The sequence below is a fragment of the Dasypus novemcinctus genome, chromosome 2 (genome assembly GCF_030445035.2).
Source record: "Dasypus novemcinctus isolate mDasNov1 chromosome 2, mDasNov1.1.hap2, whole genome shotgun sequence".
In the NCBI taxonomy this organism is placed as follows: Eukaryota; Metazoa; Chordata; class Mammalia; order Cingulata; family Dasypodidae; genus Dasypus; species Dasypus novemcinctus.
Genome location: NC_080674.1, coordinates 178,845,300 through 178,871,152, shown reverse-complemented (window position 1 = coordinate 178,871,152; position 25,853 = coordinate 178,845,300). Strand labels below are relative to the sequence as shown.

Sequence of the window (25,853 nt, the reverse complement as noted above, 5' to 3'; positions counted from 1 at the left end):
CCACAAAACCGACTGGAAGCTAAAGTGCGCCCGGGATTTGTGAGCCCCAGAGCCCCCCTGGGATGACGGGATGCGGAAGAACATAACGAGTCATCACCGGCTACTTCCAGGAGGGTCATTTAACTCAAATCTCTGTCCGTGGTTTTAGGTTGGCTGCAGCAAAGCCTGAGCCCATTTCCAGGCGGTTCTGGGGATGCCTCCCTCCGTTTCCCGGAAAACTAGGCAAAGGTGGTGAGTTCACACTCACCCACAAGCGCCCTGTCTCGAAGCTCATAGCTGCTTATAAATAACAAACACAATGCTACCATTTATTAGCCTTCACCCTATGCTAGGCCCTTCCCACAGCACAATTCATCTTCCCCACCCCTTGAGACGAGTGCCATGATTATTACCATTCTGCGGATGGAGAAACTAGGCTCAGAAAGGTTAAGACATTTGTCCAAGTTGCACAGCAAGTGCCTGATGAAGCCAACATTTGTTTCAGGTGCTCACATCAAAAGGAACCGGCCCGAGGACAGGGCAGGGCTCAGGGCTGGTAGAGGGGGTTGCCAACCACCCTGCTTTCTCCAGGAAATGAGGAGTTTCCTGGGACGCTGAAACTGGGAGAGTCCAGGGCAAAGTGTGAAGAGCTGGCCACTCCAGCTGGATGGGGTCTGCACTGTGGGATGTTGGGTGGGAGCCTGTCTGCCAACCTTTAAACTACTTCCTTTAAGATCTTTTCATCACAGACTTTCCATCATCAACACAGAACCTTAAGTAAGTACCGTCAGAGAGAGGAGTGCTGTGCAGCCTGTGAGCGGTGCAGGAGACCCTGTCTGCCGCCCTTAGCCCTGCCTGGCAGGAACCCCTCCGCTTCACCCAGGTGCTTTTGGCTCCAGAGCCAGAGCCCCTCCCCTGTTTGCCACCTTGCTCTCCTCTACACCAGCATCCTAGGGAGGAACCAGCCCTCCTCTGGAGTCAGGAGCTGCTACTCGCATTCAGAAAGCCGTTTCCAAACAGTAGGATTCTTTTGAGTACGGGAGAGAGAAGGTTCTATTATTTGCCTTTCTCCTGACTACATCTTATTTCCCTCTTTCCCTTAAAACACGAGCAGCAAGTTTAGCTAGGCCACTAGTCTCCTAAATGGCGACTGAGGACTAATTTAGATGGAGTTTGCAGATGAGTCCAGATTCCAACAGTGGGGAGTGATCTGGCGTCCCTGCTCGGACCCCTGCTCCAGGGGTGGCGTCAGCCCGTGCCTGGGCTTGCACGAGCATCTGGCTCTGGTATCCCCTCCGTGCCCCGGCTTCCACCGCAGACGTGGAGCCCTAAGCTGCTCCCTTCTCGCTGCCCGTTACTTCCGATGCTTTTTAATCGTTTCTGTATTCGATTCTCTGGGACTTAGTTCAACTTGATTTCAGTCCCGTTTAGTGAGTCTCCATGAAGCACTAGAATGAGGAAAGTCATCTTGCTACTCAGAGAACTTTTTTTCTTTTTTTTGGCCTTTGCAGGAGAACCAGGAACATAGCAGAGGGGGTCAGTGAGGTGGCTGCCCCCTGCGAATGGCTTCATTTGGGCTTTGGCAGCGGCAGGTAACTGTTGCACCCCCTTCTGCGGGCTTTCTCTTGACTTGCCTCTGGCTGATTCAGCCCGGGGGGTCCTGAGCCAAGCAGGGCTCTGGAAGCCCACTGGGAGGCGGGAAGCACCCACGCCTGTGGCTAAGACAGGCAGGGCCCGCCTCCTGCACCCAGCGCCCGCTGTCTGTCGCACCCCTTCCCCAGGCCTTCCCGTGCCCCTCTCCTCCCTCCCCCACTCCATAAAGATCCCTGCTGAAACCTCACCTCAGAAAGGCCTTCCCTAACCACCCTAAATAAAAGAGCCACTTCCCATCACTTATTTTATTTCTCTTAGCATCGCTACCATTACTTGAAACTAATTATGTGTGTGCTGTGTATCTGTTCTCCCCTCTACCCAGAAGTACTTTAATTTGAAACAGCAGTGACGTGAACAGGGACAAAAGTCGTGGTAAATCATGGGGCAGAGAGGAAGCCCTCGCAGAGCACCTTGGTGGGGCCTCTGACAAAACATGGGGTGCAGAAAGAGAACTGGGGGCACCTAGCTTGGCGGAAGCTCCTGGGCTCAGAAGGTACCAGCTGCTTCTGGTATATGGCGCTGATGGGTTCCATTTCAAAGGGTCTAGGACTTGGCAAGGGGGCACTGCTTGGCCACAGCTGTTGTTTGAGGTCATCTATTTCTGCAGCCTGGGACCCTGAGGGCAGCGTGGTGTTCCAGGCGGTTGCTGCTTTCTTTCCTGTCTTGGGGGATGGGCAAGTGGCCCCTCTGGTCATCTGAGAGTGGGGGTCCTCTGGGGTTGATGCCTCTTTGACCCATAGACAAGAGCTGCGAGTGCCCTGGAGCTTGGGGTGGTCCTGGTCTTAGGGGTCCTATTGTTGATACTCCATGATGCACGGACCATGGTGCACGATGTATGCACAGGCAGAACGGCCCTCGTCTGCTCTTTGGAAGTTGACCCTTTGGGACTAGATCTCTATTTGAGAGAGATTTTATCTGTACAGCCTCCTGATTTCCTTGCCTATCTCCCTGAGGACAGGGACTTTATCTTGCTCTCCACTGCATGTCTAGTACTTAGAGTTGGATGGATGGATGGGAGGATGGATAGGGACTCTTGTTTTATCAATTTCTCACTTATCACGGGAAAGTGGTTCACCTGACCTCTTTGGTCCCTCCCTCCATGCCCTTGCCAACCTTGGAATGTCCTTCTGACTTCTGTTCATAGTCTTCCTTCACCCTTGAGCTCACTATGCCAACCAAGGTCCCATTCACCCTTCAAGGCCCAGCTTGGCACGGACCCTCTGTACTATGTCACGTCCTCCAAATGAATTCCTCTATACACACACACACACATTCACACATGTATCTTGAGGGCAGAGTGCTTGTTTTATTCACCAATGTAACCCCAGAATTTAGGATGGCACCACTCCATAAATGCTTACTGAGTAAGTAAATAAACAGATATCTCTATGATAGCAAAAACTGATTTCTGTTTTGCATACTCATTGGGCATATGTGTATCTATCTCGCCAGCCTGGCTGCGAGCCTCTGAAGGTCAGGAACTAGATCTTAGTCATCTCAGTACCCTACACTAACTCACAGCTTCACTAGTAATGCCCATATTAACAACAAGGGCAGATACCATTTCATAAACATCCACTCTCTAAGTGCTGACCTAAGACTTTACCTTTATAAGCTCATTTACTTCTCACAACCACTCTATGGGATGTGTTTTAATAGTTTCCTTTCACAGAGAAGGAAACTAAAGTTCAGAGAGATTGGACAACCAGCCCAAGGTCCTTAACGTGGAATAGAAGAGAGGATTTGAACCAGATATTGCTGATGCCAGAGTCCAATACTTTCCCCTTTTCCTATGTTAGGAAGGAATGACTCTTATTAAAAGGTAGTTCAACTGAATGATTTTGGATTTGGTCAGGGCATCTTAAAACACATCTGGTGACTGCACTGTACTGCCAAATTCTACTGTCCCATACACCGTAGAGGTGTCAGCTGCACTGCCCAGTGTTTACAGCTCTCAAGGATTCTCCTGGCATCAGATTTAAGAACTTTCTTCTAAGTCCCTGTAGAGTCCACCAGACAACTACCCCACAGGGAACCCCTGCCTCACCGAGGCAGCAAAGTCCTCACCTGTCACGTAGTTCTTCAAATCCAGCTCATGGCTGAGAGGATTATTGCTCTTGAACATGTACAGGTTAAAGGGAGCCGGCTCCTTGCCCACATTTTTCCACATGGTATAGTCTGGAGAGGTCCATCGTCCAGCCAGCACATCATAATCACGCTGGGTAAAGTGGACCAGCTTGGTCAGAGGATCATAGAGCCCCCCGTGGAAGCCAATGACCATCTGGAAATCAGGGTTGGAATCATAGTAAATCTCCCCATAGGCAGTGTACTGCAACTGCTTGATCATGAGGCCATTGATGCTGAACACAGCCAGGGGCGTCCCTGTGTTATCCGAGGCAACGTAGTACTCCTCCCCACTGCTGCTCTCCATGGCAAAGAGGTGGCCCTGCAGGTCATAGTACAGCGAGGTGATCTCCGAGTTGGAGTGATTGTAGACGTGTGTGATGCGAGTGGGGTTGTGGAGGTCGGAGTAGAAGTACTGCAGATGGTGGCCCAGGTTGGTCTTGTAGGAGGCCCGCCGCCCAACACCATCGTAGCGGTACTGGACACTCCACCCACTGGCCTTGTTGTAGGCTCTTGTCAGGAGGCCCTTGGAGTTGTACTCAAAGATGTCAGACCCTCGCTGGCACAGGTAGCCGTCATCGTCGATTTTGTACTGCACATCGCCAAGTCTGGTTATCCGATCCCGGAGGTCGTAGCGCAGGGGCATGAGACGCACGCTGTTGCCCGGGTTAAGCAAATGGAGGTTCCCATTGAGGTCGTAGCTGTAGCGCCAGGTGGGGCGGTCGTTGACGGCCACGCTTTGGAGCTGCCCATCCCCATCATAGTCGTAGGTGTACTTCGTGGTGTTCGCATAGGGCCCCAGTTTGAGCTCCCTCTTGATCACCCTCCCCATGCTGTCATACTGCACCGTCATCCAGTACATGAGGGACCGGAACATCTCGTACTGGACTTCCTTGATCCGCCCGTGGGTGTCAAAGTGTTTGCTCAGGGTCATCACGGCAGTGGTGATGATCTGGTTTATGTCATAATAGATGACCCCGAATTTGCCAAAGTGCTCCACCTTGCCGGAAATCTCGTCGTACCGGTAGAGGTCCACGGGAAGGGGAGTCTCGCTTATGACGGGCTTGATGCTTGCGATCCGGAAGCTGTTGTCGTGATAGGTGTAATCAAACCTGGCGTTGACCATGCCTTCCTCAGAGAACCTGTAGATCTGCTTGTCCACGAGTGGGCCGATTTTCCTGTACCGAATGGTGCAGGAGAAGCCCCCGCTTTGGAGGTTGACCATCTTCAAAACGCCTGTGGTCTCGTCATACCCAAAAGTGACGGCGGTACTGTCATAGACAATCTCCGATAGCTTAGAGAGCTTCCCGTACTTGTAGAAGACCTGGCGCCCAGTGCCCAGAAAGGACGTCTTCAGGATGCGGCCGTCGTCACTGTAGTCGAAGATGACCGAGGCGTTGCTTTCGGGAGGGTTGTAAATGTTGCGGATGTAGCCGACGGAGGTGTGTGTGGACATGCTGTGGCGGGCGACGCTGGGCATGGTGACGGCATGCAGGCGGTTGGAGGAATCATATTCAAATACGTACTGACGCTGACTCTGAAGCAGGAGCACCATGGACTGAAGGGAGGAAAGGGGAAGGCAATGCATGAGTTGGAGCTTCAGGACCATGCTCTCAAGTGAACAGAAATTTACTCCAGTTCCCCGAAAGTCTATCCAAAAGCCTTGCAGGATGGGGAAAGCTTATGCCAGAGGCTACAGCTAGGCTTACTGCACCAGGTGTGCCAGCTCTGATGGATTCACTGTGGCTGCCTAAATTATTAGTACTGCGTCCCGAACTCTCATGTGCGTGTGAAACACCCGGGGGTCTTGCTAGAATGCAGATTCTACTTCAGTAGGGCTGGGGTGGAGCCTGGGAATCTGTATTTCTAATAAGCTTCTAGGTGATGCTGCTGTGGCTTGGACCATTAAGCAAGAGCCTTAGAGGACTAAGGTGAGAGTCACTGAGCTTTGTCTCCAGGCTGAATAACAAGGAATCTTGGGATTGGTTAGGAATTACTGCCCCTGGCCAAGTGGGAGAGAGGTGTGGCACACATACTACATTTTTGCCAATCCCTGGGTAAATCTAAAGAGAAAGCACATCCTCCATTTAGAAGCTACTTTAAAGATTAAATAGCCCAGAATTCATGATTCTTTAGGGGGAAAAAATGGCCTTGGACTGGAGGGAATTGCAAGCTGCCGGCTTCCCCTGGTGAGTCATTCCAGCATTTAATGGGGGAACAAGAGCCATGATGGACCACAGGGAGAGCAGCTCCTCTCTTGCAGAGATCACAGCTCTGCCAGTCACCGCTGTAATGAGGCCAGAGAGGAAGAAATGGATGTGCACAGGGGGCGAGTGGCAGGGGGCGCCTGGGGAGAGGCCCAGGCTGACTGGCCCTTTCTAATGACTAACGGCTGGGGCAGCCTTTGGAAGTCTTGACATCTGCCTGGGAGGGGCCTCTTTTTCCCGCTGCTCCAACCTGACCTTTTCTGGCATGGAGACCTGAACATGGCCCTTTCCGACACAGGGAATTAGGTAAGGAGAATCCTTTGGCTATTTCAACCAATAGGCCAAGTAGGAGAGTGTCTCTCTGTGTGCTTGAATTTCAGGCAAAATCCCCTACCCCGATGGCTTAATTTAGGGCAAGGCAGAAATGAGTCACTGTATTTCCAATTCATAAGCAATGATTAGCTCCACTGCCAGTGGGATGATGCTGTCTGCTTCTACAAGCACTGTTTTTTTTGTTTTGTTTTGAATAAAATCAGACAATCTGTCCTTTTTGCCATTACTGAGTGTCTAGCACTTTTTTTCTTTTAATGCTAATAGTGCTGAGTTATGAATAACATTTTTCTTCAACTTTTTTCCCTTCCAGTGAGGGTGAAAGCGCGAGGGGAGCCCTTGTCTAGTTGGAGTAAAGATGTTAATCCTTCTAGAGGCAAAGAGCAGCAGGTCAGCTTACAAAGAGCAGTGTGAGTAACAGAAGGTGCCGGCCAGACGGGGAGGCGCATCCACGCACCTTGTCCAGGTAGGAGTAGCTCCACACCTTCCCATCGGCAAACATCCGGGACACGATGCGGCCCTGCTTGTCAATGTCTGTCCTCTCGCTCATGGCCCCGCGCTGAAGGCCGGCCAGGCGCCCGTTGAAGAAGTAGGAGACGTTGACAGCGGCCAACCCGCTGCTGGGGAGCCAGAGGAACGGCCGGCCCACCTGGTCGTAAATGATCCTGAGGGTGAACTTCCTGTGGTCATCATAGATCTTCTCTGTCCGAATGTTCCGGTCATAGTCGATGGACAAGAGGTTTCTTCCATGGACCTAGGAAAACACAATGGGCCTGGTTTGAGAGATGCCACCCAGGCACGCTCGCTCGGGCTTCTACGGAGGAGATGCAGCCAGGGCTGGGGATAAGAGTGTGTTGGAGGAAGAAACAACCCTGGGTTATTTAGAGTGGTGCTTTGCTTTCCAAGCCTTTTTATGTCCTGGCACACATAAAAAATGGTTATATTTGCATGGTACACTAGCGTAGAGAAATGAGGCTACTTATGGACGGAGATGATCAATCTGGGGACAGCTGTCATGAGCAGTTGTGTAGGCTATGTGCAGCACAATTACAAGGGCTGCCATGATGTGGAAGTGTGAATGACACCCCTCAAGTTGTGCAGTGCACAATGGACACAGCCATACACTTGGACTTGGAGCCCCAGTTGCCCTGCCTGGACACACTGGGGGCATATATATGCACACATGACTTTCTTGGCACACTGTTAGCTGAGAGATAATGAGATTTAAAAACAAGTGCTATGGTTTCTTCTGAAACCCCAATGAAATGTCCTTGTTAGGGGTCAGGAGGAAGACAAAGAAATCCATATTTTACAAAGGTCTGGGACTACGAAGTCTCATTCTTATGTGAACTCCTTTACTCTTAATATCTAGAGGAAAATCTGGCCACTGTCAAAGGATGCAAGGCATCAGTGGGGGGACCTCAGTGGGGCTGGGAGAATTCCAGCAAAGGGAAAATGGATTTTCTTAGATTTGAAAGGAATAGTGGAACACATCCAGATATAATTTAATATTTATTTCAATGTTGATCTGATCAGAGAAGAAAGGCTGCCCCAGAAGGCAGAGCTGGGAGACTAGACTCCGGTTAGAGGCAAAGGAGAGAGCCTCCGGAGAATCAGCTGGTCCTGAGTGGACCGCTGGAGAAGAAGGAAATGCTGCAGGCTCAGGCCGGGCTCTTTCAAGATAATTGACTGCAAATACAGACATCCCTGGGGTGGCTGCAGAAGGCAAGGGAAGACGTAAACAGGCAGAAGGAAGAGGAATGAGAGGGGTCTGCCGCCTTCTCCCCCTACCCTAATTCAATGGCACTTGATCATGCTGCTGTGGCTAACGTCAACATATGTTGAGGATTAATATACACAGGCATTGAGTTAGGCGCATTGCATCTGCTATTGCAGTTGACCACAAAGACTACTTTACAGATGAGGAAATTGAGCCAAAACAGAGAGGTGACATAACTTGCTCAAGTTCACGTAGGGATGATGGGGTCTGGTAGGTTGGTCTGAAACTTAGATTTTTAGACTTCAACCAGTTAACCACTTTGCTTTTTTTCATTAATTAGTACTACTGCTTTCTGTATTGTACAGCCATAGAGTGCCCTGAAACATCTCAAAATGATTTAGAAACTTAAGATAATAGCACAGCCCTTGAGGACTCTACATTATAGCTTTTGGGGGAGATAAGGAATAATTTTAATGCTAAAGACAACTGTATTGTGGGGAGCAGCATTGTGCCCAGGTAAAGATCAACGTTTTGTAGCCTCCCTTGCAGATAGGCATGGCCACCATGAGGCAAGTGGTAGTTGTTGGCTGGGTCTTCTGTGAAATATCCTTCTTTTCCTGAAGGAAATGTGAATGTGATGGCTGGAGCACTTACCTTGTGAATATGAGGTGAGTTTGAGGATGGAAACCTCAAGGATGATCGCTCCTAAGAGTCGAGTCCAGATTGCTGTTGACCTAGGTACCTTCAACAGTCAGCCATTCCTAATTAGGAACTGCCTCCCTGGGCTTCTTTTAGGTCATAAAAAAATAACAAACCTCTATCTTGTTTAAGATCCTGTTACCTCTAGTCTCTGTTATTGGTAGTTGAAACCAATTTGAAATGTCACAAGCTCCTGACAATTGGACAGGTACTGTGCTAGGTACTTTACATACTTGATCCCATTTTAATTCCAACCACATAGTTCGAAATTACTTTACATATGGGCAACTGAACTCAGAGGGGTCATATAATAAGATAAGGGGCAGAGGCAGAATTTGAACCAAGGGCAGCCTGATATCCAAAACCATTGCTGTTTCTGTGGATTCATTCCCAAGAAAAAGGACAGAACATTTACTGAAGATTAGAATGTGTCAAAGCATGGAGGTAGGAATACAGCTGATGAGTTCTTGGGGTAAGAAAAGTCGGCACCAGGCAGAAGTTTCACATTTGACAAACGTACAGCAGTTGAGAACGGTCAAGAAGGCAAAGAATGAATGGTAGGATTTTTCAATAGGTCCAAAAGCTAATGGTGTTAGAATTACTGGGGACCTTTTTCCGAAAGCAAAGTCACCATTTCCAGAGCTGGGGTCAGAAAGACCACTTCCTTTCAAACCTGAAATTTGGCCATATTGGGTTGCTTCATTTGGGACAACTGCAGAAGGCCACCGAGATTCTGAAACCTAAGTGCTTAAGCATTTCAGTTCAAGACCTCTCGAAGATTCTACTGGGGTGGAATGAGGGTGGCATGAGTAGGAAGGGTTCTTTGGGCTTTCTGAGGCACATGCTGGTGACTCCCTACCACCCCACCTGCTCAGCCGTCCCTCTCCCGTTCTCCTTCTTCCTCTGACTTGTTTTTACCCCTTTCTGCTTCTCTTTGCCAAGAATGCAGAAGAGCACATTCATTATGTATTGAACATGAAATCTCTGTTAACGTCAGGCTTGGTGCCTGTTCAGGTATAGACGGATGAACAGAAACAGCTCCACGTCCTGAGTGCTTATGACGGGCTTAGCGCTTTTCTCAGCCCTGCGCTTGTTTTATCTTATTTAATCCTCACAACCACACTCCCAGGTAAGCACTCTCATTATCCCTGGTTTACACAGGAGGCACAGGCAGGCTTAAGTGACCTGCAGAAGTTTATACAAATATAAGCGGTGGAGCTGGGATCCCAACCCAGAGCTCCTATCCTCACCCCCAGGCTGCACAGTCTCTTGGGCCAGGGGCCCTCTCCCTCGAGCACGCATCTGCAAACGCTCTAGGGTGCTCTCACCAAGCACTGCTGCCCAGCCTGCCTCATCTGCTCAGTCAGCCCCCAGGGAGCAGGTGCTGGGGGCTCGTTGAAAAAGCTCCCTGCATACTCTTGGTTAATACCCTCAGTGGGATATAAGGCCCTACCTTCAGGTCCTGGAGTAACTGGGACAGAGCAACAGGCAAATGACATATGATCATATATATGATGGGGGCGGAGTCGGACTAAGAGCAAGAACCCTGCCACCTGTGATGGTCTAAGGTTCTCATGTGGTAAAAGAAGAGAAAGTGGCCAGGGCACTGGTGATCTCCAAATACCTGATAGGTTTCATTCCAGAGTCACTGTGGGAGGACCCTGAGGACTGGAATTGATCGGCAGAGGTCAGAGGGGGCAGATTTCATGGTATCAACTTAAAATTCCATTCATACATTCATTCCTTACTGAGCTCCTACTGTGGGCTTGTCATTGTGCTCTGCCCTTAAGGTAGAACGTGACAGATTTGGCCCCTGCCCTCATGGAGCTCACAGGTCAGAGGGGGATAAAGAAAAGAGCGCTCCCAGTTCAAAGGATTAGCGCAGCATTGAGCGTAAGCATGGGGAACTGTGGGAAGGGAGGAGGGACGCTTAGCAGAACTGGGGAGGACAAGGAAGGCTTCCCAGAGGAAGTGCTGCCTCGGGGGGACCTGAAGTATGAGTGAGTTGTGGGTGAAGATAGGAGAGAAGTCGGGGAGAATGTTCCAGGTGGTGAGGTCAGCAAGCACAAGCCCTGGTGGTGACCGAGGGCCCTGCACAGGCACGGCATCTCCTCTACATGCCCCAGCATGTAATCACCACGGGAGGGATGCCATGGAAATCATGGATATAATCATGGCTAGCGTCAGAACAACGAGGCTAGTGTGGGAGGAGGCTAAGACGGCAGAAAGAACTGAAAGCTACCAAGCACGGGGAGGGGGGGGCACCCACTGGGTCTGCGGCCATCACGAGAGCTGACGAGGCCTTGGACCCCTGGCCTTGGGGCTCCTCTGTAAAGAAGTAATTGGTGCTCACCCTTGGCCATCCATAATTGGGGGTGGATTTTTATCCCCAAATTCACTAAGGGATTTTGTTACAGCCGTGGGTCGAGGTGACTTTTGAATTGTGAAATTTTTGTAAAAAACGTCCAATCCTTCTAATAATTAAATATGATAAATTCACTGGAAGCTGAGCTAGAAGTTCAGGCCAGTTGTGTAATCTAATCAAGATCTTTAATTATGAGGGCGCCACTAATAAAGAGGAGGTGCCTCAGCTGGGGGCGCGAGGGGGTGGAGGGTCCAACAGGCAGGCTTGGCCCTCTGTGGGTACCTCTCCCCAGTGGAGAGTGTGCAGGAGCTTTAATTTAGCCACGCTCTTCTCTTATTCCGAATTAAATTACCTGTCTAACAATATTTAAATTAACCTTGAGGCTTCCTGGAGAACATAAACGTTATTTTGAATTATTTTCCCTGCCAGGATCAGCAAAATCCCCTTCCCAGCCAGCTCAGTAGGAATTCAGCGATAGAGAAACCAATTTTTAAATTAATACAATTTTGTGTTTGTAAGGAAGCCATTATTTTTAATTATCGGGCATTTTCCTCAGTCTGGCTTCCCCAGTTAATAAAACTCAGCTATTTAGCATGGTTTTTATTTTTGCAGAGGGCAGACTTTGGGAAGTCATTTCCCCTGTGGAATTTCCCCACAGAATGTTTTGATCTCACCAAACCCTCGCCTGTCACAAGGAGGCTCGTAAAAAACCCGGAGGAAAGGAAATGCTGTCGTCAAAATGGCCCTGCTGGGCCTATAACCAGTGATTCCAACTTAGCTCTGGGGGCAATGATGGGAGCTGGTGATTTGAGGAACATGAAGGAGGAAATTAACACCAGGCTGGATCCCCTACAGGAAATGGAATTGTGGCGCAGCAGGAGAGATTCCAGTTAGACTTACAGAAGAACTTGCTTAGAATACGGAAAGCTTGCAAAAGATTAATGGCAGAGGGCATGCAATTCTCCGTGTCTAGTGATGTTTAAAAGCAGATGCTCCTGCCTTGGAGAGTTTAGTTATTCACATACCCAGGGAAAAAGCCCAGCTTAGATGACATCTTCATTTCCTTTCTGGGTCAGTCCTTTGGGATTTAAAAAGCAACGCTCACCAGCTCCCATACAATAAGACAACACTATACCGGGATCAGTGCTTGTGCAGACAAAACAACTGGCTATAAATTTAATATTAGCTTAAATAATACATAATTAGGAGGGCGAGCCTCGGCAAACACATTAAATAATGTATTCCCCAAGCAAACATTACTTTTGGATGGCCTGCTGTTTTGGATGGTGGTGTGGTGGAAAGGTAGAAAGACTTGAAGTTGAGCTGCAGTTTTGACAACAATGAGTTTTGTCCTTCCAAAGCAGACCCTTCGCCGTTCACGCCTCAGTTTCCTTGACTGTGACGGCCTGTGAGTTCTTGGTGGATAGGGAATTTATCTTATTTTTCTTAGTGTCTCTATTGTTTCAGAAGGTGCTTGGTGCTCAAGGAACATCTGTGAATAAGCGGGCTGAATTAGACCAAGTACAAGAACCCTGTTGACTCTGATGATCTAAGGTACTCATACAGTAAAAGGAAAAGAGAATGTGGCCGAGACATGGGTGATGTCCAAATATATGATAGGTTTCATTCCAGAGAACAATTAGAGTCATTGTGGGAGCTCCTGTAGAACTAATCTACAGACGTCAGAGGAGGGCAGATTTCATGGTATCAACTTAAACTCCATTCATTCATTCTTTACTGAGCTCCTACTGTGGGCTTGTTATTGTGCTCTGCCCTTAAGATAGAGCAAGACAGATTTGGCCCCTGCCCTCACGGAGCTCCCAGTTCAGAGCATTAGCACAGCACTGAGCGTAAGCATGGGGAGCTGTGGGAAGGGAGGTGGGACCCTTAGCAGAACTGGGGAGGACAACAAGCTTCCCAGAGGACATGCTGCTGGGGGTGGTGTGTGGGATGAGGGTGGAGGGTGTGGGGCTGACGTGTGAGTGAGAGTGAGGTGAGGATGAGAGAGCAGTTAGAGAGCATATTCCAGGGGGGGAGGTCACAAGGGCCACCACGGGCAGAGAACTTGCCATTTCAGACGCTATGAGATGGATTCTAGTGGAGGCCAGGGGGTAGGTTGGTAGAGATGGGGCAGAGGAGGGAGGTGCCTGGTTTGGAGGCTCAGCCCAGATGACGTGAGGGGGCTTGGACTTACCCTTCACCTTTTTTTTTTTTAAAGATTTATTTATTTATTTCTCTCCCCTCCCCCCCCCACCTTGTTTGTCTGTCTGTCTATTTGCTGCATCTTCTTTGTCCGCTTCTGTCGTTGTCAGCAGCACAGGAATCTGTGTTTCTTTTTGTTGCGTCATCTTGTTGTGTCAGCACTCCGTGTGTGCGGCACCATTCCTGGGCAGGCTGCACTTTCTTTCGTGCTGGGCGGCTCTCCTTACGGGGTGCACTCCTTGCGCATGGGGCTCCCCTGTGGGGACACCCCTGCGTGGCAGGGCACTCCTTGCGCGCATCAGCACTGCACATGGGCCAGCTCCACATGGGTCAAGGAGGCCTGGGGTTTGAGCTGCAGACCTCCCATGTGGTGGATGGATGCCCTAACCACTGGGCCAAGTCCACTTCCAGAAGTCAGGTATGTGGCATGTCTCCTACCCTCCCAGGAGGAAGACAGCCCAGACTCCAGACGAGTGGTCCTCTGCTGTCACCAATGGCAAAGCCTGGGGAGAATGGCCATATTTCCAAGTTCAGAGCATGAGATCACGTAAATCTCAACCTTAACATCCTCCCCTAGTGTCCAGTGAGCTTAGAATAAAATCCACACTCCTCACCAGGGCTGAAAAGCCTCTGTCCCCTTGACCTCACCCCCATGATAGTCTGCTGCAGCCACACTGGCTCTCCTTCTGTTTGGGATATGTGCCTTGGTCTCTCGTACCTCAGGATCTTTGCACACACTGGTTCCTTAGCCCGGAAGACTTCTCTTCCACCCCATGCCTGGAAAATTTCTACTTTTCAGGTCTCAGTTCAAATGGCATTTTCCTAGAGTGGCCTTAAACTAAATCAGATCTTCCCTATTTTCGCCACCCTCTCTTTTCTTTCAGAGCACCCATCACCACCGTGTTTTCATATTATTTGTACATTTATTTATTATCTGATTCCCCTTTCTATAGTGTACGCTCCAAGTGGGTCTTTCTGTTTTGCCACTGCACCATTCAAAACAGCAAGTCATCCGAAAGTCATGCCTGTGTGGGGAGTACGATGTTTTTTTTTTTAAAGATTTATTTATTTAATTTCCCCCTCTCCCCTGGTTGTCTGTTCTTCATGTCTATTTGCTGCGTCTTGTTTCTTTGTCCGCTTCTGTTGTCGTCAGCGGCACGGGAAGTGTGGGCGGCGCCATTCCTGGGCAGGCTGCACTTTCTTTTCACGCTGGGCGGCTCTCCTCACAGGTGCACTCCTTGTGCGTGGGGCTCCCCCATGTGGGGGACACCCTTGCGTGGCACGGCAGGGAGTACGATGTTTGATGTGTTTGCAGAGCCTTGCCCTCCTGGTTATGTGTTATTCAAGCTAATATTAATTTATTGCCTTTTGTGCCATCTATCCAAGCATTGACCACAATGTAACACTGAGTCTTGTCTGTTCACCAATATACAGTCAGTGCCTACTGCAGTACCAAGAATACAGTAGGTATTTGAAAAATAAAAATATTACTTGGTGTGGAGAATGAATGTGTTGTGGCAGGAAGGGCTGATCAAATTCAGGCTTTCTTGGTGACTGCGTGTGTTGACAGACATACCAGAGCCAGCTCCACGGGTGACAGAGTTCCCGTGTGAGTGTTCACATGAACACACGCGTGTCTGCCCCATCTAGCTGCTGCATTACTGGGATTTGCCACGTTAGTAAAAGTAACACATGCCAGCATGTAATTGCAATGTCATATTCATTATATGGGAACCAAAACAAAATTACTAACTCCCACTTCTTCTTGGAATATTAATAACACTAATACCAATATCATGATGGAAGATTATCTTGGAAACAATTTTTCTTTTGTTCTGCTACCTACACATGTAGCTGTTTCTTGCTTTTGCAATCTCTATGTAAATCATAATCAGGAAGAAATATCCTAGAGGGTGGTTCTGTGCCTTTCTTTTCAGAGAGAATTGTGCACTAAATCCATTTTGGGAGAGAGCAGAAGATATAAAGCTTAGTAGAAGGGGTTGGTTTCAGTTCCCTTTTCCAAAAGCCTAGAAACAAGGTTTGCTGGGGGCAGTAGTGAAATAACAAATCATCAGGGCCAGGATTTTGCCTTACAGTTAGGCTGTGGTGGGATGGAGGTGGCAGAATCTCTCCTTTTAACCCATCGCCTCCTCCTCCTTTCTTTGGTACAGCGCCCCCTTCTGCTAAGGTATCTCCTGTCTAGGTGGTTTTACTCGAACTGCCCATCACAGGACACTGGCCATGGGGCCCAGGCCTGACTAATCATGGCTCCCATCTCTCTGACCAGAGACTGGCTCATGACGTAAGCCTGAAGTCAACTTGGGCCAAATCTGTCCAAGCACCAATGTGAAGAAGACACCAGTCCAGTGTGGGGAAGAATTAGGCCACTTGCCAAGAGGAGCAATTCTGGGAGATGGCAGGGAGTGGCAAGAAAACCAGAGAAAGAGAGAGACGCTCACCTGATACCATTTGGGATTCTAGAGCTGCTAAGTCCAGCTCCTCTCTTGTGCTGACCCCTTCAATGACTGGCCATGCCTGTTTCTGTCAAGCTAATTGGAGTGCAGTTCTGGACTTCCGTAGCACAAAGAGTCCTGACAAATACAGGGGCAATGTCCTTGTGAACTCATACCTGCTTTGGTGATGGGGCCTTCTCCCTCCTGAGCACCTTCCAAGGGGGAGCCTACGGAGGCCATGGTCATGACTCCTTCCTCTGTCACCTGTTGTCTGAGGGCTCACCAAAGGGCACCTGCCACCAGGGATCTGGCAGGGATGGTCCCTGCACTCATGGAAACTGCTTCAAGTGTTTTGGAAAGGCCAGAGAGAGTGGAGAGGGAATGGAGGATGGTGAGGGAAGCGGGGAGGGGCATCTTTTAAAAGAGATTCCCTGAGAAATCCATGGGAGGGATAATGAAAATCTTTCCCCCTGAGTTCGGGCAGGGATGAAGGCCTAACACCTCCAAGTCTGTCAAAGCATCAGGAAGCTTCTATGGACATGGCCATTCATCTGCCTTCTTGTATTTCCCTAGCCCATAAGGGAGAGCTGTTGTTGTTTTCTTCAACTGAAGAGACATCTCTGGCCGGAGGACCGAGGAAAGAAAGGCGTGCGGAGGTGCGGTCAAATTTCATTGGGAACTATCTTACTTGCGATGGCCTCACTGGGAGTTTTGGCTTCTCTGAGCCCCAGGGTTGCTCGGTGGCCTTGGGCCCCTGTACCACTCAACTGGCCAGACCCTCAGCAGCTTGCCAGCCCCTGGAGAGGGCCAGGCTTCTTGCTTCAACACGTGATAGCTCCGAGGGCCACATCACAGAGTTGTTCCAAATTCCCTGCTAACCAAGGGGAAGCAATGATTACACAGCACTGATTAAGGTGTTGCGTTTTAAAGTGCCTTCATTTTCTTTCCCATTCCAAGAGGCAGGGTTGGGGCTGTGAGAACCTCCTGTCTGTTGGTTTTGGGTCTCAGCCTCTCTCCCTCACACAGGCTGGCAGGCCAGCCCACTGTGTCTGGATGGCCCCCCATCGTCCATCACTGGGAACGCCCCTCAAAAGATGAGGGTGATCCAGCAACCCTACAGGTGCCAAATCCCATCCATCGGATATTCATCTAATATTACATGTCCCAACATGTGACTCAGTTAAGTAAGCCCTTGATCAGCTCCCCATGTCCTCAGGGTAAATGCCAACCTGGAATAATAGCCCCTGCCATGAGCTGCCCCTGGTCAACTTGTGCAGCCTCATCCTTTTCTGTACCACACCATGGCACACCACTCTTCTCTCCCGCCAAAAGGAGTTACTTGAAATTTCTGAAAACACCATTCTTTTTTGGGCTGCTTTGCCTTTTCATAGGTGATGCTTTCTGTCTGATAACCCCTTGCCCAAATCTTTGCCTGGCTAATTCCTACTGTTCTTCAGAACTAATGCTAGCTAGCTCCTCTGTGAAATCCTTCCTAATCCCTCGTCAAGGCTCAGACCACAAGGCTGTGTTCACCAACTCCCCTTTTGTTTTCTTCTTCTAAGGTCCACAGGAAGACATTTCCCAGGCTTCCCTGCAGTTGAGGTGAGGTCACCTGGCCGGCTCAGGCCAGTGTGGGTGGAAGTGATGCACACCACTTCCATCATCCATGCTCTCTTCCTCTTCTGCAGCCACCTTGGAGGCCACGTGTTTAAGATGGCAGGGTCACAAAACAGAGCAACTGGAGCAAGTCAGCCCGGCACAAGGAACTGCCAGGCTCAATTGGGCTGTGATATGTTAAGCCATGGAAATTTAAGGGTTTATTTATTATCCAGCCAGAGCCTATCTTTTCCTGACTCATACAATAATATGTATATTTTTTCCCTTGTGGTATTGACCTCTATTGTAGCTCACATTTATATGGTTTTGCTCCACTAGACTGTACATCGCTATAATCCATGCATTAAAGGGTGCTTAGAACTTAGCTGGCATTTAGTAAACGTCTTTGAATGAATGAAAAATTTCAGTGCCCCACTTGAGCAGTACTGAAAAAAAATGGCAGGACTAGGGGTAGGGAGAGAAGAGCCCGCGTTCTCATGGACTGAGATTGCCTGCCGGCCTGGTGGCAGGGGCAGGGACCACAGAGGCCTATGGTTTAGGGGCTGCAAACTTCCCTGCCGCAGGCTCAAGAAGCATCTGAGGAAAAGACCACTCCCCAGTTCTCTGAATCCACATCACTTTCTTCCAACTGCTCCCCTGCATTTTCCAGGACTTGCTTTTATTTCATTCACTAAATAGTTTAGGAACTGAATTAAAATAAATGAGATGCAAATAAATTCCAGGCTTTCTCCCTCATTTTCAAATTACATTTTCAGTCCACTCAACCTGTTATAATCTCATAGTGATTTTCATTTAAGAGAGCTAAATGGATATGTGATTATTGTTACAGGAACTAACACCAGACAATTAAATGTTGAGGTGTTGATAGATAAAGCTGTGTTTTGATTTGCATAAACATGATGCCAGCAAATCTAACCCTGGCAGAAATTCAGTTATAAGATGTGCGTGCCTAACTTCTGCTAATTACCACAAGTACCATTATTAAGATTTTTAATATTCAGAGTTGGGATTATAGCCATTTTATTTTAGGGCTACATTTATCTTTATTTTGAAAACTTAGTCAAAATGCATAACTGATTTATCAGAGAAAAGGAACGGTTACTTCTATAATCAACTTCTACCGTGCAGCGTATCAAAAATCAATTACACAGCCCTGAAATCCAGTCATTAAGGATTTAGCTACTAATCTCTTTCCATTTTTGTCTTTAGGAAGATACTGCAGCTTGCAACTTTGCAGATACTAGTAGAGGAAGAAAAACATGGGCGACCGCTGATAACCTAATATGGAGAATTAAACTCCAATCAGACAAAGGCAGAATCTTAATATGGAGTGGCCTGGCTGGCAGGGGCCACGTGGGCTGGCTGGCCTTCAAGTCAATAGCACGGCAGCAGTTAGCCCCAAGTCTGGCCATGCTGAACCTGCCACCCTGAGGGATTTGGAAGCATTTGTAAAACTCTGTTGTGTCCCATTGCTCAATGTCTCCCTAGTACTTATGCCAATTTGCAATTATTTCAGATATTTACTTGTTTACCCATTGTCTTTTCTCTCTCCCTACCTAACCCACTCTCCCCCCAAGAGGGCAGGGAACTTGCTTTGAATCCCATACATGGCATGTACGTAGCATGGTATCTGGCTAGGTGTTCCATAAATATGTGCTGAGTTTGTTAAAGTTTGGGTTCTCTCTACCCCATTCCACTTCCTATTCCCTTGGGGAAAGGGTTAGCATGATGGGTAAGAATCAGTTTCTCTCAGTGCCCTACAACTGACCAGAGCAGTACCCACTAATGCTGAGATTATCTGATGACTATGGAGTTACACAGGAAGCTGTGAGGTATGGTGGTTTAATACTGGCCTGTGAGCCAGAGAGAAAGACAGAATTGGGGTGAGTCCTGGCTTTGCCCACTTCCAGCCATCAAAAGAAGACCAAAGCTTGCTCTAGCTTTAATGGCAGAAAATGGCCCTTTCCAGTCCTAGAGAAGGGAGAATGTTTTCCCCAAGGTGTGAATCTCAAAGGAAATACGGCTTCTACCTTCTGAGGGGCAAACCTACCTTTTCCAGAGAAGAAAGGGGTACCAGAGGCTTGGAAGCTGGAAAACTTTCTCAGCTGTGTGAGGAAAGGGCTTCTCCCCTGCCCCTTTGTGGTAACATGTTGGTTGGAACCACTTACCCGGAGCTTCCTGCCAAAGATGGTAACTTTGCCTTTGATCTGTTCCTTTCTTAGGCGCCACTCAATGGAGTTTAAGCCGTTCTCCATGGGCAGGGAGATGTTGCAGCGCCCAATGGTGGGGGTGATGGTGCCCGCTAGGACGTGGGGCTCACTGTGGAAGCTGACGCCCATCCCATTGGCATACATCACCCTCAGGGTGCCATTGTTGCACAGCTGGTAGCTGTTCCTCACTTGATCTGGAGAAATGCAAGTGGGGGTGGGGAGAGGGAAGTAAATTACCCACTCTATTAGTCATAAGAGAACAGAGCCCCTATTTTTGTAGGTTTCCATGGTACTTTGCAGCTGTCAGTCTCAGGCTGCCTTCAATTAGCACCCATACAAGGTTAAGGTGAGTGGCAGAGATGCTGCTGATCCGTGTAAAGAAAAACGTTATTAATATGTGGCGCTCCAGAAATAATTATGCCGTGATATTTTTCTTTTACTCACTGAAGACTATTAATAGTAAATTCAAACATTTAAAGATGTTTTTTCGCCTACACAATTTGTGTCAATCAAATCCCTGATCTTTAACATATATATATTAATATTTTAGTTTAAATAGAAAAAAAAATAAATGAAGGGAAAATCATTTAAAACAGATATTTTTTTCCTTTTGCCTACCACCCAGCCTGACTTGATGGTCTAGCTACAGGTCAGATCCACTGCAATTCAAGGCTAGGATTCAAAAGGAAATCAAAAGAAAAAGCTACCTTCCCTCCCCTCGTGCTTTTGTGCCAACTCTGCCAAGATGCCACCTCTACTCAAGAGAATTGTGAAGAGACTCAAATAGCACTGGGTGCTGATAGCGTGTGTTTATCTTCCCGAATGGAATCTACACTAGCCAGTCAGACTTCTGACCTTTTCCTTTATCGAGAAGTTACAGGAAAGGAAACGTGAGACAGAGACTCCTTTTAGATATGTTGTTTCCTGATTATCTGGGCAAAGGAGCCCGGCTGTGCTGGCCTCTGAGAAGCTGGCTTTTGGGGTAGCGAGCAAGTGTCTAGCTGTCACTTCCACGATCCAGCCATCATGCAGAAGGACAAAATTGACACCATTAATCATTCGGTACAGCAGAAATAGAGTCATTGAAACAGACACTGTCGTGGCATAATGGTCCAGAAATGTCACCATTTATCTACCAAGAGGACACTTTTATCCTGGCCCACCGACATTATATCTTAATTAAAAGAAAAATTAATCTGTACAATTCCTTTTCTCGCCAGCCCTGTGCTTGTCCTGGGCTGTATGTCACGTCGAACAGCAGTAATCACTATGGGCAGGTCAGAATCCTTTGAGATTTTGTCTTAGGTTTCTAAAGGTCTCTGATCCCAGGGCAACCAACTCAACCGACAACTGCTTTAAAGAAAGAATCTGAATGGGCACACACACAAAAAACAGGGCAATGGGCCCCAGAAGATGAAGGCTTTGAGAAGACTATTTTCCTCTGTGTGTTGGGTTGGTAGAGAGTGGTGGTGGTGGTGGAAAGGTAGGAGGTAGGGGCAGAGTAGGTGGAGATGAAAACGGACGTTTTTGTGTAAGTATGTGGACATTTCCAAACATCTGGACATTTGTTCTAGTACAACTGGCCCTCATGTATATCTGATTAAGTCCTTTTCTATAAGATTACCATCTTGTAGGGTCTGTTTGCTGTGGACGCTTGGATTTTAACAGAAAGTGGAGAGGTGCTCTGGTCTTGGGATGTCCTCCCAGGCCAGGTGACTCACACCTGTGGGCTTGGCTGGGTCCTGGGTCTGGGGGCTCACCTTGCACCACCGTGTAGGATGCCTCAACTGAGGAGAGGTTGGTGATGACAGTGACGTCGTCATCGCGGTTGGAGTTCTCGATGTCGATGGTGATGGACTTCTCCATTTCGCGGTGCAGGCTGGTTACCACGCCCGTGGGGCGGGTCACGTTGGCCAGGCGCCCCTCGTAGTCATAGCTGGGGGACAGACACAATGGTTGGAAGCACAGCCCCTGGGGCTGATGGCTTTCACGACACTCAGGACTGTCCGAGAGACAGACGCGTGTGGCCAGAGAGGGACCGGGGTGTGGGGGTTGTGCGGCCAGGTGGGGCATTATACTGAAGCCCTTGGTCATAACCCAAAACCCCAAGCTGCCCTCAGGAATGGAGGTGATGCCTTCTACTACCCACTGACAGAACTGGCTTCAACTCAGTAAAAATATTTCACTCGGGCTCAGGCAGCATCTAGTTAATTATGTGTCTCTGAGTGAGAGAGAACAGCTACTTGGGAGCATCTTTTGCTCTTTAATTTATGTGTTCCACAAAGCTACCAAATTAATCTTCCTAAAATATCATTTTCATTATGTCACTTCTCTGCTGAACAAATCATGCTATTTTTCCATTGGTTGTTCCATCAAATCAAAATCTTGCATGAGGCCGTCCACGCCCTGGGGGCCTCCAGACCGGCACACCCTTGTCCCTGCCGGCCCTCTGGACAGTCAGTGTGGCCGACTGCCATCGTCACAGCTCGGCTCACGCACAGCAGATGTAGCTGCATGAACACACTCTCCTGTCCTGCAGTCCCCAACTAACCCAGGCTCAGCTCCTCCATCTGTTTCCTTAGATGGTTTTCCTGGATGACCCACTTAACCTCAGTTGTCCCATGTACCCAGGTCTAGCTCCACCCAGGGATCATTGTCCTGCTGCCTGCAAATGGCATGAAATTGGGCTCTCCTTCTACAGTATGTATGTGTCATCGGTACTTTTCTCTCAACTGGGGGAGTTTGTTTACCACCTCCTTTAGCTAGAAGACTTGTGATTCCATTTGCTGATCCACTGTATTATGAAAGCCTGGGCTTTCCTTCTGCTCCAGGAAAGAAATATGGACTTTTTTCAAGTCTGAGTATTGAGGCCTTGGAGGTCTCCCTGATGAGCTGTGCTTGGAGGGTTAAAACAGGGAGAACTGCCCCACCTCTGGCCTGGGGAGGGAAACAAGCTGGCAGGTTGTAAGTGAGGAGGACTGGAGCCTGTACAGCATCTGGGAGCAGGAGGCCCTGAGAGCAGGATTGCAGTGGGAAGGGCTTGTGGACAGGGCAAATAACCACTGTAGCTTGTCTCATTGCTTAGTGCTTAGGTCGTGAGTTAAATGTGAGCGAGTTGGGTAAATGTTGTTTGAATGAATGAATGCAAACCGGGCTAGAATTCCAGTGATGTGAGGAATTTTGCTTAATGGGAGGATCAGAAAGAGTCAAGCTCTATGGAGTTTGAAGGCTGAGAGTGGGAACTGTATCAAGTTGGATGTCCAGCTGGGTAAAGGCAGTGGCGGTGGAGGAGGGAGCCCTTTGTCTCCACCCATCACCTGTGCAGGCACTTGGCAGCGGGTGGAAGAGATAACACATTCCCGTGGAAAGCCTGGTCTTGTAACCATTACAAACAGGAGTGAGAACTCAGGCCTTCTGAGTCAACACTGCAGAAGTGGCTCCCTTGTGCTTTCTTACCTATTAAAAAGAAATTGCCTCTCAGACAGAAGCACAAAGATGCTATTTAAAGCAGAGACAAATCAGAATAACCTACATGGTCACTGACCAAAGATTCATTAAATAACTGACGATCTTTCCATAAAGTAGAAACCTAGGAAGTCATCAAAACCGATGGCACGGACTTCTATTTATTGATGTGGAAAATGGTGTGTGTGTGTATTTTAAGAGGTACTGGGAGTGGAACCCAGGGCCCTGAATATGTGAAGCAGGCACTCAACAGCTGAGCTACATCTGCTCCCCAGGTATCTTGATGTAGAAGAAATTCCTTGAAAAGATAGATAATTAAATATTTATAGGGTTTTCCAGTGTAGGATTTTTGACTCATTTTTGTTTTCTTCTTTGAATCTTCCCATGTTTTAGAAATTATTTGAAGTATGCTTTACTTTTATATTTCATAATTGGGAAAAAGGCATTTCAAAAGAAGAAAACAAGGCAGCTCTAAGTATTTGGGTATAGGATTTGCAGTGTTCAGCAACCACAGCATCCCCACCTCCTTTGGCCAAGTAAAGGAATGTGCTACTAATAACTTCTCTGGGACCCAGGTAAGGATTTAATTCAATTCCACTCTATTCCCTGGACCCCTACACTGTGCAGGCTGAGCTGCTTTTTTATGAGTGTAGTGGGGGCTAGAGTTTTTGTCTTCAGGGAATAAGGCATTGGGGTTGGGACCAGACTCTCAACAGCCACAGGGAGAAAAACATATTCTCTTTAACCGTCAAAGACAGTTCAGCTGCCTACAGCTCTGCTTACTTCCCTCATGGAGTGAGTAGTTGCAGACCCAGATCTCTTTGCAAATTAATCTACACAGAGGACAAGGAGCTCTGAGGTCAGTGATAGGACCTCAGTGCCAGCACAATGGAACCATTTGGGCCTGGGCAGGTGTAGGACTGGAGGCTGCCCTCAACTCATTTATTCAACAAATGTTCATCCAGCGCCTATTACGTAGCACTGTTCAAGGCACCAGGGATAAGGCTGGGACTATCTGGGGCAGAGGCAAAAATCTCTGCCCTCATGACATATAATTGCTGGAAGAGAAGGTTAAAAAAAAAAAAGCCCACCAAGAATTAAAACATAGAGTATGTCAGATGGTGATGAGGGCTAAGGATTAAAATAAAGGGGGTAGGGGGAGGGAGGGTTGTGTACAGTGGTTGTGATTTTAAATATGGTCCTGCGTCTTTCAGGGATACAGCCTGCTCTTCCCCAGTCGGGGGATTCAGCAGCTCAACAGGACAGTCCCATGCTAGATCCATTCCTGCCTCTTTCTTATCATGAGGCACTTCCTCAGAAGAGAGGAGAGAAAGAGAACTGTGAAAGGGACCATTGCAGCCTCCACTGAATTTTGCTGCCCTCTTAGTCCATAAATTAACTCTTGAACCCCACTCCGTGGGAAGATGACTTCTGTCCCTCCTTCTGATCTGATATCTACTCTTCCTCCACTGGTGGATTGGGAGAAGGACTTGAGCATGCCTGGCATAGCATTTCCTTCTTCCAGAGGGCCTGTCCTTGAGGATGACATGCTTTCACTACTCTGGGCCCCAAGTTTGCTAAATCAGGCTCTGCCCTTGTCAGGGGTGGGAGCCAGCAGTTTTAGGGCACAGGGAGTGAGTAGGATAAATTTGAGGTGAGCTATTAAGACCAGTTGTACAAATTGCATTCTTCAATTCTACTTTTCCAAAATCAACCTCCATCTGTCTGACTCCAGTATCCCACTATGCAATTGGTTGTTTGGAATCGAGGGTGGGATGGAGGCAGAGTATATTTAATTATTCCCCTCAAATCCCATTAGCACCTATCCTTTGTTGAACTTCTACATGCCAGGAGCTATGCTGGGTTCTAAAAATATACTATCTCAGTAAATTATCACAGAACCCCTATCCCTGTTGGGCAGATGTAGAAACTGAGGCTTGGAGAAATTAAGCAACTTGTCCAAGGTCAATCAGCAGAATTGGCACTCAAACCCCTGCCCTTCTGACTCCAACAACCAGGAGCTTTCTGGTATACCGTGTGGTCGTTTGGAGAAGGCTGCGAAAACCTGTGTTCCCTCAGGGATATATTATACCTGGGCTGGGACCCAGAGGCTTACATCTGGGTAAATCATCCCCCAGACTGGAGCTTCCTGGAACTTTCTGGAACTGGCTGACCACAGGATGGGGATAATATGATTCAAAAGTGTTATTTTTCACCATCCCTCTCTCCTGCTCCCAGAGTCAGTGATGAGTTAGCCTTACTGGGTTACAGCTTCCTGAAAATTCTGGAGGGTTCCCATGGGTGTCTCAAGGTGGGAGTTCCCAGCTCTCTTCACAGCCCGGCTTCAGGGCTCTGGAGTAGAATGGGAAGAACACTAGCTGGGACCTGGAATTGGTCCTGCCTCATTACTGACTCTGTGAACTTCGGGGAGTCTCTGCACTGCTCTGAACCTCAGTTTCTTCAAGCACAGAATGAGATAATAAGACCTCTATGTAGAGGGTCGCTGTGACAGCTGAGCGTGAAGTGCTTATCTACCTGTAAAGTACCATGCAGGGTTGGCATACGATGCAGTAGCAGTAGCTATTGCTACTCGTCCCACCGATGGGAGGATTTGTTCATACGTCAGGGTGGGAAGGAAGCTCTTGGTGACTGCTGGGCTGTTTTCTAATACCCCGAAGGCCTCTGCGTGGTTTCTTCCCTCCCTTTTTAAATCCTTTTTCTAAAGATCCGGCCAAGGCTATGGCCGGTCTCAACCTCACAGTCTTTACAGAAAGTGCAGTTTTAAATGGCCAATTTGCCGATCATGTACACAAAGTGCCACAAAACAAA

General features: G+C 48.3%; 1 protein-coding gene across 2 annotated transcripts in view; it reads right to left on the bottom strand.

Annotated features, from left to right (window-relative positions):
• The window catches only part of TENM2 (teneurin transmembrane protein 2), a 1,208,790-nt gene that overhangs the window by 9,291 nt on the left and 1,173,646 nt on the right, over window positions 1-25,853 (bottom strand). For both annotated transcript variants that reach the window (XM_023591746.3, XM_058281907.2), the window contains 4 exons: window positions 21,320-21,495; window positions 19,518-19,753; window positions 6,751-7,047; window positions 3,700-5,314 (listed from right to left, as the gene is read on the bottom strand). In XM_023591746.3, the coding sequence (XP_023447514.1) occupies window positions 3,700-5,314; window positions 6,751-7,047; window positions 19,518-19,753; window positions 21,320-21,495 (2,324 nt within the window). The remainder of the gene's footprint in view (window positions 1-3,699; window positions 5,315-6,750; window positions 7,048-19,517; window positions 19,754-21,319; window positions 21,496-25,853) is intronic.